At 40.7% G+C, this 19891-nt stretch overlaps 1 protein-coding gene across 4 annotated transcripts in view; it reads left to right on the forward strand.

The window, feature by feature from the left end:
* Usp24 (ubiquitin specific peptidase 24) overlaps window positions 1-19891 on the forward strand; it is a 142909-nt gene that overhangs the window by 97026 nt on the left and 25992 nt on the right. For all 4 annotated transcript variants that reach the window (XM_028888012.2, XM_037202768.1, XM_028887991.2 and 1 more), the window contains 15 exons: window positions 4300-4361; window positions 6046-6237; window positions 7155-7272; window positions 9150-9294; window positions 11879-11998; window positions 12586-12711; window positions 13473-13571; window positions 14427-14509; window positions 14907-15048; window positions 15236-15355; window positions 15707-15927; window positions 16363-16487; window positions 17702-17843; window positions 18323-18473; window positions 19773-19868. In XM_028888012.2, coding sequence (XP_028743845.1) covers window positions 4300-4361; window positions 6046-6237; window positions 7155-7272; window positions 9150-9294; window positions 11879-11998; window positions 12586-12711; window positions 13473-13571; window positions 14427-14509; window positions 14907-15048; window positions 15236-15355; window positions 15707-15927; window positions 16363-16487; window positions 17702-17843; window positions 18323-18473; window positions 19773-19868 — 1942 coding nt within the window. The remainder of the gene's footprint in view (window positions 1-4299; window positions 4362-6045; window positions 6238-7154; window positions 7273-9149; window positions 9295-11878; window positions 11999-12585; window positions 12712-13472; window positions 13572-14426; window positions 14510-14906; window positions 15049-15235; window positions 15356-15706; window positions 15928-16362; window positions 16488-17701; window positions 17844-18322; window positions 18474-19772; window positions 19869-19891) is intronic.

The following is a 19891-nucleotide window of genomic DNA, read 5'->3' on the forward strand; positions in this document are numbered from 1 at the left end:
TATCACTAGAGCTGAGGTGTGTGGGCTCCTTCACTCCCTTTCTGTTACTGTGGTGGTTCAGTGATTTTCTTTTTTTAAATGTTTGACTGTCACTACATTCCAAGAAATCAGTTCTTGTTCATGTTACATGATCCTTTAAGTGTATCAGCTTGCTAAAAGTGGGGATTTTTGCTTTAGCATTTATGAGAGACATTACGTTCAGGTTTTCTTGTGGAATCTTTGTTTGGCTTTGGTATTAGACCTTCTCTTCAGGGTCATAGAAGAGTTTGAGAAGGATCACTGTTATGTTTTAAGTATTTGATAGAATTTACCAGTAAAGCTTCCTGGCCTAGTACTTTCTTAGTTGGGAGTTTTTTTAGTTCTATTTTGTTAATGTTTAAGTTCTAGAATTTTTTTAATTTCATCTGGAATATTAATTTTTGTGAACAGTTGCTTATGGTAGTCTTTTTTCTGTAAAATCAATGGCAACATTCTCACTTTCATTTCGAAGTTGAATACTTGATGTTTTTGAGGATTTTTTGCTGGTTTTTGTCGATCTAACTAAAGATACCTAGGTGTTTTCTGAGCCTTTTAAATACATTTACCTAGGTGTTTCTGAGCCTTTAAATACATTTTCTAGATGAGACAGTGTCCTCAGTTGTGTTAAGATCTTACCTGTCATTTGTGGGTTCATTACAAGATTAACAGTGTTTGTCGACATTTGTTATACTCTCGTACACTTTCTAATGTATGAAAATCCCTGGTCCACATAGCTAAGTATCAACATGTCGCTTTGAAGCACTGGACTTTTAGGTTTTAAAATTAGTAATGTATAAATAAGAAGTTGATATTTTTTATTTTGAAAATAGATCATTATGGGTGACTTGTTAAATTTTCAGCCCAAACTTCTGTTTGCAGCTTACCATCAGGATTGAGCCTGAAGTGGACATTAGCTGTATATTTTTAGTAATGAAAAATAATTGTTTAATAGTTTAAAACTAATTTTTAGGAAGTAGCTTTGCCTAGTAGGTATCTGAACTAAAAGTAGTTATCTTCTTTTTCCCTTGACTACTTTTGACTTTGGAATTGGAACTTTTCCTAGGTGAAGTTTTCCTAAGCATAAATGTTTTTATTTGAAGGATAGTGATTCTCAAGCGGAAGTTTTCAGTTATTTAAGAAGTTGAAGCCACTGGGCTTGTCCTCACTGTGAGAGTCACTTAATTTCTCTACACTTGAGGAAAAAAGCAAAATGGAGGGGTGTACACTGACAAATCTCCCCCGCCCACCTGTTCCCGAGTAACCAGTCAGAGGCTTAATATTAATTACAAGCTGCTTGACCTATGGCCTAGGCTTATTACTAACTAGTGAGCTATCTTAAATTAACACATTTCTATTAATCTATGTATTGCCATGTGTCCCATGGCTTTACCTGAGTTCCATTACATCTTGCTTTTCAGGCAGCAGCTAGCATCTCCCCCAACTCCACTTTCCTTCTCTGTATCTCTCTTGGATTTCCCGCCTGGCTATAACCTGTCTTGCCATAGGCCAGAGCAGCGTCTTTATTAACCAATGGTAGCCACACATACTCACAGCATACAGAAAGACCATCCCACAGCAGAGGGGGCTGCAGTGATGACTCTGGTAAAGAGCACTTGTTGCTCTTGCAGAGGACCTGGGTTAGTTTCCCAGCACCCACATGGCAACATCATAACCCCAGTTCCATGGGGTCCGGGGCCCTCTTCTGACTTCTGTAGGCACCAATCACACACATAGTACATGTACATACATGCAGATAAACCACTCACATGTAAGATAAAATGAGTAAATACTTTCTAAAAAAGACCAAACCATGAGATGAGATTTTAATAACTTTTTGACAGTATACCAACTTATGAAGCCGTTTAATTTTATATACAATTGAATAGTAATACTCTTCATAAATTTGAAATTTATATCTCACAACATTTTAAAAATGTCTTAGTTTGGTATATAATAAGCAATTACCAAATCTTACTGTGCCACATAATTTACCAAGGTTTTTGTGTCTGTTTATTAACACTCTGAGTTAGGATATTTTATTATTTGTTATTTTTAAAAATATTGGTTCATTATACTTGCTTGAGCCATTTATGTCTATTTGAATATATGTACATGTTTATCCTATAAGATTATAATAAACATTTAACAATTAGAAGACTGTGAGAAAGGAGATGTCCATGGATGGACACTAGCTATAAGCAGTAGAGCCAAGATTGAATGAAACCAGTCTGACTCTAGAACCTGTGCTCCTCCCCACTGTAATACAGTCTGGTTCTAGAGCCTGTGCCCCTCCCCACTGTAATACAGTCTGACTCTAGAACCTGTGCCTCTACCCACTGTAATACAGTCTGAATCTAGAACCTGTACCCCTACCCACTGTAATACAGTCTGACTCTAGACCTTGTGCTCCTCCCCACTGTAATACAGTCTGATTCTAGAGCCTGTGCCCCTACCCACTGTAATAGTCTGATTCTAGAACCTGTGCCCCTACCCACTGTAATACAGTCTGACTCTAGACCTTGAGCTCCTCCCCACTGTAATACAGTCTGACTCTAGAACCTGTACCCCTACCCACTCTAATACAGTCTGACTCTAGAACCTGTGCTCCTCCCCACTGTAATACAGTCTGATTCTAGAGCCTATGCTCCTCCCCACTGTAATACAGTCTGACTCTAGACCTTGAGCTCCTCCCCACTGTAATACAGTCTGACTCTAGAACCTGTACCCCTACCCACTGTAATACAGTCTGACTCTAGAACCTGTGCTCCTCCCCACTGTAATACAGTCTGACTCTAGACCTTGAGCTCCTCCCCACTGTAATACAGTCTGACTCTAGAACCTGTACCCCTACCCACTGTAATACAGTCTGACTCTAGAGCCTATGCTCCTCCCCACTGTAATACAGTCTGACTCTAGACCTTGAGCTCCTCCCCACTGTAATACAGTCTGATTCTAGAACCTGTGCTCCTCCCCACTGTAATACAGTCTGATTCTAGAGCCTATGCTCCTCCCCACTGTAATACAGTCTGACTCTAGAGCCTGTGCTCCTCCCCACTGTAATACAGTCTGATTCTAGAACCTGTGCTCCTCCCCACTGTAATACAGTCTGACTCTAGAACCTGTGCTCCTCCCCACTGTAATACAGTCTGACTCTAGAACCTGTACCCCTACCCACTGTAATACAGTCTGACTCTAGACCTTGAGCTCCTCCCCACTGTAATACAGCCTGACTCTAGACCTTGAGCTCCTCCCCACTGTAATACAGTCTGACTCTAGAACCTGTACCCCTAACCACTGTAATACAGTCTGACTCTAGAACCTGTGCCTCTACCTATTGTAATACAGTGTGACTCTAGAGCCTGTGCCCCTCCCCACTGTAATACAGTCTGATTCTAGAGCCTGTGCCCCTCCCCACTGTAATACAGTCTGACTCTAGAACCTGTGCTCCTCTCCACTGTAATACAGTCTGACTCTAGAACCTGTGCTCCTCCCCACTGTAATACAGTCTGGTTCTAGAACCTGTGCTCCTCCCCACTGTAATACAGTCTGGTTCTAGAACCTGTGCTCCTCCCCACTGTAATACAGTCTGATTCTAGAACCTGTGCCCCTACCCACTGTAATATAGTCTGACTCTAGACCTTGAGCTCCTCCCCACTGTAATACAGTCTGATTCTAGAGCCTGTGCCCCTACCCACTGTAATACAGTCTGACTCTAGAACCTGTGCTCCTCCCCACTGTAATACAGTCTGATTCTAGAGCCTGTGCTCCTCCCCACTGTAATACAGTCTGAATCTAGAGCCTGTGCCCCTACCCACTATGATAGAGTTGTAGAAGTACCTTGAAGAGTCTATATAATTTCTGTCTCTTCCTCTTCTTCCTCTGTTTTATTCTTCTTCTTCGTGCTTGTTTGATATTTAATTGTTATCAGTCTTTCTTGTTTTTGTTTTTTTTTTAATTCGGTGTTTCTTAAAATAGCTCTATGCATTTAACATTTAAGTGGTAGATAATGGTTCACATTTGAATGAACAAATGCAATCAGTATTTATGTTATTTTAAAACATGATACATTTAGTAGCTTCCCTTCTCTTTACACAGTTATTCTTAGACTACAGTTTAGCAAAATTATTTATTTCTTTCATGCTAAAATAGGTATTTAATGTAAGTAATTGTATGGTTAGGAAAATTACCTTGTTCAACTGCTTTGTGGACTTACTTTGAAAAGACAAATGCTTTCTTTTAAATCGGCCTCTTTTCAGTAACTGGAATCTGTCTGGTTTGTAGACTGCTGTCTCAGTGCATGGAGTATTTTGATTTGCGGTGCCAGTTACTAGATGACCTGACAAGTAAGTACACACTCACTGGGATGGGGCCGGGGTAGACTGTACCTGACCTTCCTGTCACAAAGCAGGAAGACGGTCATTTTTATAGCATGGAAATCTATGTACCATTGAGCTCTGCTTCTCTTACATACCCAGCCAGTGTACAGAGAAGGTTTGTTAACTCCATAGTTGCCAGTCTCATTTGTAATTGAACTAAGAGAGAATTAACATGAAGGGTCTTACTCTCTGGTGTTATTTATTCTGCCATGATTTATTTTTACTTTGTGTACATGTGTGTGTGTTGTGTGAATGAATGCATGTGTGTATGAGTGCCTGTAGAAGCCAGAAGAGGGTATTGGATTCCCCTAAAACTAGAGTTAACTGGCTGTTGTAAGCTACCTGACATCGACACTGGGAACTGAACTTAGGTCGTCTGGAAGAGCAGTCAGTGGTTTTAACTACTGAGCACCTCTCCAGCCCCTGTTCTGACAGTAGGGTGGTTGTTTAAGAGCTGGGGAATTGGTTGAAGCATGTTGATAGTGATAGAGGTCAGTCAGTGCCTGAACTTGCTTTTTAGAATGGAGATTTTACCTATCTCTACTTTCAAATAATGTAAATGTATTATAAATAATGCAGGTGTCCTATGTAAATTTTAGATGTTCGGACCAAGTGTTTAATATATTCCCTACTCTTTACCCCCAGATTCACTTCAGATTACAAGTAATATAATTTAGGGTCAACAAAAATATTAATTGGAGTAGAACATCAAAACCAGGTGAAATAAACAGCCTCTCTGTATATACAAGTTGTACAGCCCCACTCAGAATTTGGTGATGAGGTCCCTGGAGAGCTAAAGGAGACAGCACGCGGTTCTCTGTGCCCTAGAAAAGGGAACAGAATGGTTTCTCCAAAGAAGGAAATTTTCTTTCCCGCACTTCATTCTAAAGAAATTGCATGCCGAAATCTTTCTTCCTGCAAACGGTCACAAAGCTCTGGTGTCCGGTGACTGGTGCGCCTCAGCCACAGCTCGGCACGCAGGTGCTTTCGTGGCTTTCAGATGAGCACTCGGTCTCTGAGCAGTGTGATGAGGTTGATTTGTTGGAGACTGGAGAAACATAGCTGGACTGTGAAATTTAAGGTGTTTATATGTAGAGAATGGGACCATGTCCATAAAACTACCTAACCTAATGGGTACTTTTCAGCCGTGCTTCCAGTACAGAATTTGGTTGTCAGTTCTTGTTTGGCAGGGTAAAAGAGAGATTTGCTACAAAAACAAAATTATTCCTTGGAGTTTTGTTCATAGTTTAGAGATGTAGGATTATAATGCTTGATCTTTCTCTTTCATATATCTGTCTCTTTGGTTTAGGAAGCACTGTGGAGAACCTTAGTCCTAATTACTAGCCGTCCTCCCTTTTCTGAGGAAGTCTTATTTCCTAAACCAGGTGCTTTGTTAGAGCAGTGATTATCTCCATTGTCTCATAATGTGTAGCATGGTGGTCCGCACAGAGGATACAATCAAGTGTTTAGTTTATGCAGAACACAGCCTTGATTGTACCTGCACCAGAAGATTATTAATGACAAGGTTTGTGAGTTCCATGGTGGGAAGATTAGGACTTGACTTCGCTTCTTTCTTCAGGACTTTGAGTCCATGAATAAAAGTTTTTCTTTGTAATAGATTTCCACCTCCTCACTTTTACCCTCTTCTCAGCTTCAGAAATGGAGCAGTTACGAATCAGCCCAGCCACCATGCTTGAAGATGAGATTACATGGCTGGATAACTTTGAACCTAACCGAACAGCGGAATGTGAGACCAGTGAGGCAGACAACATCTTATTGGCAGGACACTTGCGGCTCATCAAGACCCTGCTTTCACTCTGTGGGGCAGAAAAGGAAATGCTTGGTAATTGCTGCTTCATTGTATTGTGGGGAGAGAGTACCTTTGTTCTCAGTTACTGCCAGTGTTGTGTGTAATTGGGACAATATGATAATTGCTGAATGTCCCATGAAAAATTGACCTGTTAGGAGTAGGGGATTGTCTGCAGTTTTAGTGACTGCAAACCATAGGGTGTCTTCTCCCTGTGTCATTAAAACCACACTGAGAATGTCACATAACTTTTAATATCAAGTAAAAGTTATAAATCAGAGTAGGTTTATCTCTTTTGCTATTACATATTTTATAATATATCTTCATTCCTATAAGGATGATTCTTATCTGAGGAGGTACTCCCCAGCCATTACCTCCTCAGTGTTGGGAAAATGTTAAGATTTCCCCTGAAATTCAGTTATAATTTGAAAATATATATCCAAATGCTATAAATTATATTCAGAAAACAAACTGGAATATAACTTCCACAGCTACAGCACCAACTAGACTCCATAGAATCTTTTTGGATATTGAAGATGCATAGAAAAGAGTGCTTCTTAACTAGGAAGAAGGAGTATCATTTTGTCTGAAGGAGACAGTCTTAAAAGTTTCATTAGCTCTTGTGTGGAGGACTTCCTGATGCCTAGAGCTAAGAATTGCTCGCTCAAACCATTCTGTTTGTGGTGGTCTTGGCACTTGACCCCTTTCATTGTCATAGACTCCTAAGGGAAGGCATGTCACCTGACTACTTTTTACTTTGTTCCCAGTCCCACCATTACACAGATCTGTGCCACAGAGTAAGCACTCAGAAACGTAAGCTTTAACTTAAACCAGATGCATTGGTGTTGGGTGGCCTCAGGAGCCTCTGCTACTCTGATAAGAAAGTGCTATAGGATCTTTGAATTAAAATCTGTGTTCGTCTTCAACGTGGTGTTCTTTCTGCTCTGTTCCAGGTTCGTCACTCATTAAACCGTTGTTAGATGACTTCCTTTTCCGAGCTTCTAGAATTATTTTAAATAGTCATTCTCCAGCTGGCAGTGCCGCCATCAGTCAACAGGACTTTCATCCAAAGTATGGAAAGTGCACGTTGTGTTCAGTTTTGGTAAAATCTCTTAATTCACAACTGTAGTCCGAGATGTTCTTAACTTGGAGTTTGTCTTCCATTGTGTGAGTTTGTTTGTCCTGTGTTTCCTATCCCTTAAACAAATGCATGTAAATGAGCTGTGTATGAAGTGTGCCTGGCCCACAGTGAGCACAGAGAAGTGTGCTGGTAAGTTCTCGTCCTCAAGGTGGGATAGGAAGTAACTGTGTGCTGATCTGAGTGACAAATGCCAAGTGAAACAAAGGAGGTAGGAATTCTGCATGGGGGCGGGGGCGTAGCTCAGTGGTCAAGCACACATTTAGCCATGTGAGGGATCTTGAGTTCAAGCCTGAGCACCAAGTAAACAGACTCCAAGTATAGGCTTCAGGATTTTTTAGGAGAAAGGTCTAGAGCCTTGTCATTTGCTGGGTCATACTATGTTCTCATATCTGCAACTGCTAGTAATTTATTACAGTTGTGATTTTGGAATCAAGGTTTTATATTAATCCTTGGGGATATAAATGTGAAATATCCATGTGTTTTGTTGACCCTGCTCCAATGATATTTAGACTTTTGTCCATAGAAAAGGCAGCAATAAGCTGCCACTTAGCTTGCTCCAAGCTGAACTTAATTTTTTAAAGAGCAGAGTTACCTGACTAACCCTGAAGAGGCTCTTAATTTCAGAGATGGCTGGTACAGGCAAGGTATAGTAAGCACTCTGTCGAGTCCCATCAAGTGTCATGGGACTCTTGTCAGAAGAACACTTGTAGCTAGAGAGCTCCTTATTAGCAGAATGGACAGAAGGCAGGGAGATGGAACTAGTAGATGGGACTGTCCTTAGGGCTGTGGCTTCCATCCTCATCCTGTCTGGTGTGTCTTGGAGTATTTAGCACTAAGTCCCTGGGACTCTAATTAAAGCCCCAGAAATTATTAGTATTTTGTTTTTCAGTAAACATGAAACAATATATATCTAACAGTTTTAATGAACAGTTATATTAGTGAATTCTTCTCCTTTTTTATTAAAAGTAATAAAATTGTATATAATGCCTGGAATTGAAAAGCAGACATGTTTCAGCTTCCCCCAGTGTACTAAACTTGTTCATTCATTACAGTGACCTTTCCACCAAAACCTTGAAGCAAAAAATACGTGAAAACTCTTTCTGAAAGTAAATGTGTTCTTTTATCACTGCTTTTACCTGTGTGTGTGTGTGTGTGTGTCTAGGTAGTGCCTCCCTGTTCATTTCTTGCCCATCCTATTCAATCCATGCATCTAGACAACAATTAAAGGACAGTGCCAGCTCTGTGGCCCTTGTCCTTGGTGTCAGGTGCAGTGCTAACCTCAGAGTTCCAGAATCCCCTCCTGCACTTTTATAAGTGGTCCCAGGCAAAGGTTGGACGTCCTCTTTTCTATGTATCCATTCTAATCTGTGATTGCTTCAGTGATGTGGTGTCGGTGTTGATTATAGTTCGGAATTACTGCCCAGGTTGAAAGGCAAGCAACAGAGGAAGTCTGCTTTCCTGCATGTCACTTTCATAAATTGATTTGACAAACTATTTCTGTCTCCATTTTCTGTAACAGTAGAAAGCTGATTAGTGTCATTGGAGAATTATTGACCATCGGGCATATTTGAAATGTTTATGGACATCTATTCTTCTTTTCATAGCTTCCTTTTTCTTATTTGAGAGAATTTTGCTGATTATTATCAGACTAAAAAGATAATAGATCTAAAACAACTTCCTGCTGCCTTATTTAGAGCACATAGATGACTAGATTTCTGGCATAGGCCTAACTTCACTGTTTAAGGGATTGTTTTGCCTGCATTTTGATTTCAGATGTTATTTTTATGGCTTGTGCTTTTGTTCTTAGGTGTAGTACAGTGAACAGCCGCTTGGCAGCCTATGAGGTTCTTGTGATGTTAGCCGACAGCTCACCTTCCAATCTTCAGATTATTACAAAAGAACTGCTGTCAATGCACCATCAGCCTGACCCTGCTCTCACCAAAGAGTTTGACGTAAGTTCTTAGACTAAAGATGTGCTTCCTTTGTATAGTCCTGTAAGTGGAGGCTGGAGGTTGATGTTGGTGTTTCTGTCATTGTCCGCTTGTTTTGCTGAAGCAAAGCGTCACTTGCATCCAGAGCTGACTAGACTAGTTAGCCAGCTTGCTCTGGGGACCCAAACTCCCGTCTTCACTTTACCAACTAAACCATTGCCCAGCCTTCATTTAACTTTTTTAGAATGGTCTCCTCAACATATAACTTATATTTACTTTTTGGGCAGGTATGTGCATGACAAGGAGCATGTATGGAGGCTAGGACAAGTTACAGGAGTTGGTTCCCACCGTCTACGACCATGTGGGACCTGGGGGTTAAACTCAGGTTTTCAGACTTTACAGCAAGTGCCTTTACCCACTGAGACATTTCTCTAGCCCCTAAATATATATAAGCTTAAGACTGAATTTGTATTATCCTACCACAACCAAGTCAATCTTTTTTTTTTTTTTGTAATGGCATGTTTACATATTAAAATCAACTAAAATTTTATCATATTTCATCATTATATTATTATGAAATATCCTTCCAGTTAGAGTTGAGCCATTTTCAAACTGACCAATAATTAACCTCAACTAAAAAGTAGCATTCCAACCATTTTTGTTATTTGAATTTTATATTTTTGTTTTTGTTTTTTTTTGAGTAAATTTATGCTGGCATAGTGCCAGGCACTTGAATTACAGAGCCAGATAGATTGAATAAAATTCGTAGAGTTACCACATGTTGAGGAAGGTTTTAGACTTTGGAAGTTGAAAAGTGAACGCACTCCCCCAGCTGTCTGTCAGGCAGCCAGAGCATGTTCAGTGGAGGGGACAGGCCACCAGCAGGTTGTCAGCACCGTGAGATACGGGGTAGGGTGGAGACGTGGCCTGAGTGCTCTGCTCACACAGAGTAGCACTTCATCGGCTATCTGAAAATGTTTCTAGAGAGCCGGGGCGGTGGTGGCCCACGCCTTTAATCCCAGCACTGGGGAAGCAGAGCCAGGAGGATCTCTGTGAGTTCAAGACCAGCCTGGTCTAAAGCGTGAGATCCAGGACAGGCACCAAAACTACACAGAGAAACCCTGTCTCAAAAAAACCAAACCAAAAGAAAAAATGCTTCTAGAGAAGATGAAACTTGAAATAGAGCCTTAAAGACTAGTGGTGCTCACTGAAGCAAGAAGGAAGCCATTCATTTCATTCCAGCAAGGAGAAGAATGTGAGGGAAACTGTGGGGCCTCTTCCTGTAGATGAGGATGTGCAGAAAGCAGACAAGTTGCAGGTGCACCGGAAGACACTGTCAAAGCTGCGTTTGCTTTCTCCTCTTCCATAATGCCAAGTCAGACTCACTCTTTGGATGTGAGAGTTGAGTGTCCCTGAATACACAAGTTAGAACAGTGGGGGCAGTTGTCCTAGAGAGAGGAAATAACACCAGTGAGGAGTAGAGCTCTAGGTGAGCTCTGAATTGGGGAAAAGCTCACTTCTTATGCTTTAGTTTGTAATGCTTATTTTGTGATATGCTTTAGCCTCAAGTCAGGAGTGATACCAGCACAAGGAATAAAGCATTCGTAGATACATACTTAACTTTTTAGCACTTAAAAAAAAATCTGTGCTTTGCACTACAAATGTAAGTGGGTGTTAGCTCCTAGAAAGCACCTTGCTGTCAGTTACTTCTGATGTTAATGAGAAGCGTGTGAGATCCAGTAATGCTTTGAGGTCCAAAATACCTACCTGTTTTTGTCAGCTGTTCGCTTATTACATGGATACAGACACTGGTGTGTGGTTGTGGTAAGAGAGCCAAGCTCCTGGGGTACTCACATTTCCACTGTACTGTCCTTTCCCACTTGGAGAGGTGCCGTGTTGAACATTAGCCAAGATGCCTTATCTGGATTATTTCTACCCAGAAAAGCACTGTGTTAGGATCTGCATTATTTGATAACATTTGTAAGTAACGCGATGCCGTGCTTTTCTGTCGTTTGAATTGTATGCTTACTAGAAAACGTTGAATAGAAGAACATTGCCTTGTGTAAAGAGGACACAAGCCTTCCTTGACTCCAGAGTTCCTCATGATAAATACTTCCTAGAACATTGTTCCTTCATTCAGAAAACGGCATCCGTTGTTTGTAGGCGGCATCTAATGTATCTGCTTGATTAGTGCCATAAAGCTTACACAACGAGATTGTAAGCTCTTGGAGATCAGGGCCCATGAGCATTTCTGTTCTCTCTTAATCTCTGGCACAGTGCCTGGCACATACTAGGTCCTTAATAAACACTTGTTGAGTGATAAGTGAATGAGTGCAGGTCTACATAGATGAGCTAATCCCTGCTTTGTCCCACACATTTTGTGACCAGAAGAGAAACCTTAAGACCACTGCGTTTTGTCATCGCAGCAGCACCTAACACGGGTACTTGAGGAACGAACGTAGGTTCTGTTGGTTCGGTTTCCTCCCTGCTGGATGGATAAACCTGAGTGTGTTGTTTCTCTGCCAGTCATTCGAAGTGGCTGTGTGGACGTGTGCTGTGGTAGAGCACTCATTCTCCTCCCTCTGTTGTGTTCCTGTCTTTCCAGTACCTTCCCCCCGTGGACAGCAGATCCAGTTCAGGGTTTGTGGGGCTGAGGAATGGTGGTGCCACTTGTTACATGAACGCAGTCTTCCAGCAACTGTACATGCAGCCCGGACTCCCTGAGGTGATCTCCTTGCCCTGTCCTGGTTGTCATCAGAGAATGTGTAGATTGTCTGCAGATTGTCCCATGCTTCGTTATTGTTTCTTGGGTTTGTAGCTGTGGTTAAAAATTCATTAGCTTCTTGAATTGGTGAAGACTTTACAGCCACATTTTTGTAAAAATGTTATTTTAATTGGTTATTTGAACAAATGTAATTTTTGTACATACAGAAGTCTCAACCCTTCTATAAAGTTGCACTTGATATTCTAGAATATGTGACTATTTTCAGTGCTTCTTATTAACATAGTCACAACTTGTGGGATAACAGGCAGTATTTTGAGAATATTCCATAATTATTGTGTAGCATTTGTGTCTAAAAATCCTCATTAGCTCCAGTTTTTCCTAATAAAATGGAACTTAAAGAGATACTATATCCTTGATCACAGCAAGTAGGAAATGACAAACTAATATCTAAATATCTGTACTGTGCTGTCTCCACATCAGACACTCCTTAGCATACTTAAACCCCAGCGTGGGTACTCATGTGTGCATGTGCGGGGTTCGTGTGAAGCAGTTAAAAGTGTCTCGCTTAATAATGCTTTTCTTCATAGTCACTTCTTTCAGTGGATGATGATACAGACAATCCAGATGACAGTGTATTTTACCAAGTACAGTCCCTCTTTGGACATTTGATGGAAAGCAAGCTGCAGTATTATGTGCCTGAGAACTTCTGGAAGGTATTTATAGTAACTGTAGATTTGAGGTTGGATAATAATTAGAGTTTGGCTCCACTTTCTTCTCTAGTGATAATGGTTTTCTGTTGTCACTCACAGCCCATCAAAGATCTGAATGTCCAACAAATTGTTACTTTCAAATAATTAGGACATTAGGAACAGTCATTCATAATTCCTGGGGACCTGCTTATCTGTTTTGACTGTTCCTTAGGATTCTTATTTAGCTCTTTAAAATACTGTTTAAAGGGCTAAAGAGGTGGCTCGGCAGTTACACTGCTTTTGCTGAAGCACAGGCTTGTTCCCAGCACCCACACCAGGCAGCTCACTACCACCTGTCATCTCTAGCTGCCGGGGAGCTGACAGACATTGATACATGACACATAATTTAAAACAATAATGAAAATGCATCTAAAAATGATGATTCAGATCATCTCTCTCTGAACCTGTGCCGGTATCGCTAGTGCCTCCAAATAAAGGACGCTGCTGTACTTTGCCTCACAGAGCAGAGGCCCCTTGTAAGAGAGACCATTGCTGTTGTGTAGTCCAGGGGCTCACCCTGAACCCACATCTGCTTTCAGAAACTTGCTGTGATATGAAGGACCAAGAAAATGCACAGATAGCAGAATACAAGCCTGTCTCACTCCAGTAAAAACATCCTGATCCTAATAGCTGGCTCGTTTTTCAGAAGCATTTATGTGATCCTGTGTGTTTTGTTGAGAGCATGCTGCTTTCCATTTAAAGAGCTATTCAATTCTTCTACACAGATCTTCAAGATGTGGAACAAGGAGCTCTATGTGAGGGAGCAGCAGGATGCGTATGAGTTCTTCACCAGTCTTATTGATCAGATGGATGAGTATCTCAAGGTGATGACAGTCTCCACTGCCCTCTGATTCCTTCAGCTAGTTACAGTGTAGGAATGATGCCTGAAGGTTTACAGCGACTGAAAGTCACAAACCAGGAAGTAGTCGTCTTGAGCGTCGCAGCTGCAGTTCAGACACTCAGCATTTACAATTAATGCATCCATATTATTGGAGAAGTATTCTTTATTCATCTAAGCTGATAGAGCAGTGTAGTTCCTAATCTATACTACAGAGTAAATGACCATTCATGCTTGTGTATTTTTGCAATGTCCCTAGAGGTAGAGTCTGGCTGCAGAGCGCCCAGTGAATTGATGGTCCCCTGGAGTCAGTTCTGGGGACTGGGAGACTTCTCTAGCAAAAGGACAAAAGGACTAGATAGACTATTATTTGTGGTGATGCTTACATTCAAAGCTTTCTGCCTTTCTCAATAAAACATGTGACAGACTTGCCTAGACGTGCCACTGTACATCTTATCCATAAGCACAATTATTACACTTCATCTGTTTAAAATAACTTACAAATATATAGTATCTGTCCTTGAGAAAAAAGCAAAAATTGTCAGAGTTGCTGCTGCCTTGCAACTTAAAGCACAGGAAAAAATTCAGACTCATAAATGGAAGACTTGTCATGATCAGCTCTCATGGACCCTTCTCTCTTCCTCCTCTTCTGATTGTTTGCATGCTCTGACACTGGAGCTAATGATAGCTTATTAGCCTTCCTTTAGTTTCTAACTGAAACTACCAGTATTACTCTTTATATTTTGATGGCTAAGTTGAAATTTTTAAATAAAATGTTATCTGAACCAACTTGTACATTCTAGGCATATCAGTTAAAACTTTAAATTTTTTTCTCTGACAGAAAATGGGACGAGAACAAATTTTTAAGAATACTTTCCAGGGCATCTATTCTGATCAGAAGATCTGTAAAGATTGTCCTCACAGGTTAGTGAAGATGTCACTGCTACATTAAACAATGACTGTTAGGAATAGGGGTGTAGCTCAGGGGTACAGCATTTGTCTGACAGGTACAGGACCCTGGTTTTGATGTCAGCACCATGGGGGAAAATATCTTTAAATGATATTTTAGAAAGTTATAAATGTTAACTTATTGCTGACTTGTAGATTGATTTCTTACTGGATCAATAAATGTTCAGTGAATTATATTCCATAATTACTCTGTAGCCTTAAAGTATTTATTGAAAATCATGTTTTGGTCAGTGTGCTTTTAAAATGCTGAGGCTTGTCTAATTCCCCTGGCTGTTGAGGAGGGTGTCAAAGTTCAGGTATTATGACGATCGCAGTGGTTCTCCATTCATGGGTTCTGTCTTTTCCCAACCAGATACGAGCGTGAGGAAGCTTTCATGGCTCTCAATCTAGGAGTTACTTCTTGCCAAAGCTTGGAAATCTCTTTGGACCAGTTTGTTAGAGGTGAAGTTTTAGAAGGAAGTAATGCATACTACTGTGAGAAGTGTAAAGAAAAGGTATCACATTTGCCCTCTACAAGAAACAATATTAGTGTTACTTGTGACTGCATACAGGTCATTATTAAGCTCTGGTTGCTGCTTCCAATAGATTGTGCTATTATTTGTTTTCTGTGGGTACCAAAAGCTTTTACATTCATTACTTTGATTTTCTCCAGGGAGTTAATTGGTTTTTGCTTTTTCTTAGAGAATAACCGTGAAAAGAACATGCATTAAGTCTTTACCTAGTGTGTTGGTAATTCACCTGATGAGATTTGGCTTTGACTGGGAGAGTGGACGATCCATTAAATACGATGAACAAATACGGGTAACTTCTTTCTGTTCCTGAAATTTCTGTTAACCATGACTCCCCTTCCCTCTTTCCTTTCCTTCTTTCCTACATCCTGTCTGTCCCAGAAAAGCAGCATGAAGAGTCTGCAGCCCTTGTTTGAAAAGCTGCCGCTCACAGGACAGGCAGACCGACAAATGGTGCTTTTGTTTCTGAAGGCACCCTAACCGTGGCTGTGAAATGAAATGCTTCTGTGACACACAGGACTGTCAGAGACGCTATGTGTGAATGGGGCAGGAGGCAGCCCTCGTTTTGGAGAGCACGACTCTTACTTTGTCTGCCAAGTATGTTCCCACATAGCATTAATGTGTTCTTTATGCTGTTACATAGTTTCCCTGGATGCTCAATATGGAGCCTTACACAGTCTCGGGAATGGCCCGCCAGGACTCGTCTTCCGAAGTTGGTGAAAATGGGAGAAATATGGATCAAGGAGGTGGAGGATCCCCACGGAAAAAAGTTGCCCTCACAGAAAACTACGAGCTTGTTGGTGTCATTGTACACAGTGGGCAGGCACATGCAGGCCATTACTATTCCTTCATCAAGGACAGGCGGTAAGGTCTCTTCCACAAGGCCTCGTGTGATCTCCGCTTCCCCTGCTGACTCTGCCATCCACCCACCACTGGAGAACTTCTGGGGAGGGCAGAGGGGAAGGCAGGGTTTACAGCCCAGGCTGGCCTCCTCCTCAGTCCTGCTTCTGCCTCCCAAGTGCTGGGATTGTAGGCGGGTATCATGATGCCCAGCTGTAGGAACTCACATTACCCTTTGTTCTGCATTTCCAATTTTTTAAACTTAGGATAACTATTTTTACTCCTTTGATTTGAAAAGTTTTAGAAGCTGAAATCACTACACCTCTGTTGCTACATTTTCCTGGATGCTTTTAAGTAGCCATCATCTGCTTTATCTATACACAGTACATATTGATAAATGCAAGGGATAAAGATAACTGTTTTTAAATCTTATAGTGTTTATCTGATCTCTGGTCCTAGGGGGTGTGGAAAAGGAAAGTGGTATAAATTTAATGACACCGTTATAGAAGAATTTGACCTAAATGATGAGACCCTAGAGTATGAGTGCTTTGGAGGAGAATATAGACCGAAAGTTTATGATCAAAGTAAGTATTTATAAGTAGATATTTTTTATTCATTTTATTTTTTAATACATAGCTTTCTATCAAGTTAGAAGCTATATTCCTTATATAAAAACAACAGATTTTGTCCTTTTCCTTTGTATTCTTCCAGCGATAGAGCCACAACTATTTTACCTTCTATTTTTTAAATTTTTTTCCTAAATAGAATTGCATTACATTTCCCTCTCCCTCTCCTCCCTCCAACCCCTCCCATGCCCCTCCACACTCAAGGTGACAACCTCTTTTTCTTTATGATTGTTACATATGTGTGTGTATGTCTATGTTTGAGTGCAAATATATATCAATACAACCTGCTGAGTTTGTTTTTATTGGTGCTCTGTATATGGTTTCAAGGTTGACCACTCTACATTGGAGAACTTTTTGTTGTTGTTGTTTTTTCGAGGCAGGGTTTCTCTGTGTAGTTTTGGAGCCTGTCCTGGATCTCGCTTTGTAGACCAGGCTGGCCTTGAACTCACAGAGATCCGCCTGACTCTGCTCTTCCCCTCACCTGCTGGGATTAAAGGAGTGCGCCACCGCTGCCCGGCTGGACAACTTTTTTGATAGCCAATGTGATATACTCAAGCCCTTGGAGGGAAAAAATGTCTAAAAAGAATGTGAATTAACAAATCAAGTGAATGAAATAACATTAGGGAAAGCTAATGAATAAGGAATTTCAATTAGAACTAGTTGGCCACTAAAATTGTCTATTTCTATTTGACTTACACAGAGGTATAATTACTCTGTATAATTACAGAAGACGGTTCTAGCACCTGTGCTTTCCAAATGTGTTTGTTTGTTTGTTTGCTTGCTTGCTTGTTTGTTTTTTCAAGACAGGGTTTCTCTGTGTAGTTTTAGTGCCTGTCCTGGATCTCACTCTGTAGACCAGGCTGTCCTCGAACTCACAGAGATCCACCTGGCTCTGCCTCCTGAGTGCTAGGATTAAAGGCGTGGGCCACTGCTGCCCGACCCAAACATTATTTATTATGCAGTGTGTTAAATGCCTTCCCTCCATCCTCACGCCCCAAGGAAAGTACCTTAACTTGCCTTCTAGGCAACACTCTAACACACCCATGTTTTATTTACACTTTGCTCTCTGCAAATTTACTAAATAAATTGTTGAATTTGTAGTTCCTTTATTATAATCATGCTAAGAAACATGTTATTTACCAAGACTTCTCCCTTAATGTCTTGCAAAATAGCAAACCCATACACTGATGTACGTCGAAGATACTGGAATGCCTACATGCTCTTCTACCAAAGGGTGTCTGATCAAAACTCCCCTGTATTGCCAAAGAAAAGTCGAGTCAGCGTTGTAAGACAGGAGGCTGAGGATCTCTCTCTGTAAGTTCTCTGCCATGGAACTTGCTGTGTGGTTTCAGTAGGTATTGATAGGATCTTCATAATAAATGCTCAATGCTTAAAAATAATTAGCTAAACTTAAGAGGAATTCTAAAGAAAATAAGAAATCTCTTCTTTCTTGCTCTAAGACTTTATTGCCCTGGCATGAAGTTATTTTGTATTTAGAAATATGCATATAAATTGAATTGAGATTTATTTTCAATTTAGAATTGAGGTGTATATATACACATACTAAATGCACTTTCTGCCCAAACCATAATACTATAACCAGAAAACTGGGTTTGTTTTGTTGTTTTGTTTTTTAACGGTCTTATTCTTAGTGAATTTGCCTTTGCTATATTGAATCAGAAAAGTTTGCAGTTTATGTTTACGTACAGCACCCAGTATATAAAGGTGGCAGCGTTAGAGACTGCTGAAACAAAACCCCTTATGCTCAGCAGTTCTTCGATTCTCTCTCTCAGGTCAGCTCCATCTTCACCTGAGATTTCGCCTCAATCCTCTCCTCGGCCCCATAGGCCTAATAATGACAGGCTTTCTATTCTAACGAAGCTGGTTAAAAAAGGTGAGAAGAAAGGACTGTTTGTGGAGAAAATGCCTGCTCGGATATACCAGGTGAGAACCACGTAAACGGATAGAGCAGTGGTTCAGCTGGTAAGAGCTCTTAACTGCTCTTGTAGAGGATCTGGGTTCAATTCCCAGCACCTACCTGGTAACTCACAGCCAGTGGTAGGTAGCTCACAGCCAGTTGTAACTCCAGTTCTAGGGTATTCAGTACCCTCTCTACCTCTCAGAACCAGGCACAGATGGTGTACATACATAAATGGAGGCAAAATACTGACACACAAAATGAAAATAAACCAATCTTTGGGTGGAGGGTGGGTACGTAATTCCCTAAGGGAGAAAATCAAGATGAATGTCAGAATCCATGTTGTAAGTCCGGATTACTTCTGCCTGTCTTCTCTATTTATGGTCTTCATGTGCCACTTTTTCATCCCCAACTGTCCTGTGTCTTCTATAACACAGAGAGAGACTGTAGAGATAGTGCCGCAGTGTGAGAACACAAAAAACGAACATACATTCAAGATCGCCAGCATCATCCCTGAGTAGAGAAACACATTATCTAAGAGAACAAGTCAAGACTCAGAACTGTCAGTTAAGACTAAGCTAAAAGTGATGGCTGTTGTTTACTGAATACTTGCTCTGTGCTACAGACCATAAACAAGTTATAGTTTGAGACAGGTTCTCAACTCTGTAGCCATGGTGGCCTAGAATTCACTGTATAGATCAAGCTAGCCTCAGACTCACAGAGATCCAAGTGCTGAGATTAAAGACATGCACCACCATACCTGGCTAAACAGGTTTTTATGAATTAATTAAACTTTCTAAATCTCTTGTAGAATTGTAGGCAGTCTTACTCCTGTTTTTCAAATGGAGCAAAACAAGGCTGATTAAAAAAAGGAAATGGCCTGCAATCTCACAAGACAAGGGTTTGATATCAGAACCAATCCATTTGTCAGATCCAGGCCTTATACACTAGACAGCCCAAGCTAGATAGGCAGAGCCAGAGAATATAAGGAAAATGTGCAGTCTTCTTCAGAAGGAAGAGCTGAGCCACCTGAGCCGGGGAGGTATGGAGATGCTTGTGCTTAGGGAGTTCTGTTTGTCTCTTCACACAGCCTGCTGAGTTCCCCAAAGGAGATTAGAAGAAGTGATAGCTTACCTTTCTACAGTGCCTTAGATTTAAAGGAAGATTTCTCTCTCATTTTATAAAACTCAAAGCTTGAAAAAAGATAATTATAAATTATAATTTGTTTTTTACAAACCCTTATTACCTAAACATTTTGGTAAAAATAACCCTCCACATATTATTTTAGCTGTTCATTAAAAATAATCACTGATTTTGTTTTATAGATGGTGAGAGATGAAAACCTCAAGTTTATGAAGAATAGAGACGTGTACAGTAGTGACTATTTCAGTTTTGTTTTGTCTTTAGCATCATTGAATGCCGTAAGTAGCTGGTTGTAACTAAA

Source organism: Peromyscus leucopus, chromosome 2 (assembly GCF_004664715.2).
Source record: "Peromyscus leucopus breed LL Stock chromosome 2, UCI_PerLeu_2.1, whole genome shotgun sequence".
Taxonomy (NCBI): Eukaryota; Metazoa; Chordata; class Mammalia; order Rodentia; family Cricetidae; genus Peromyscus; species Peromyscus leucopus.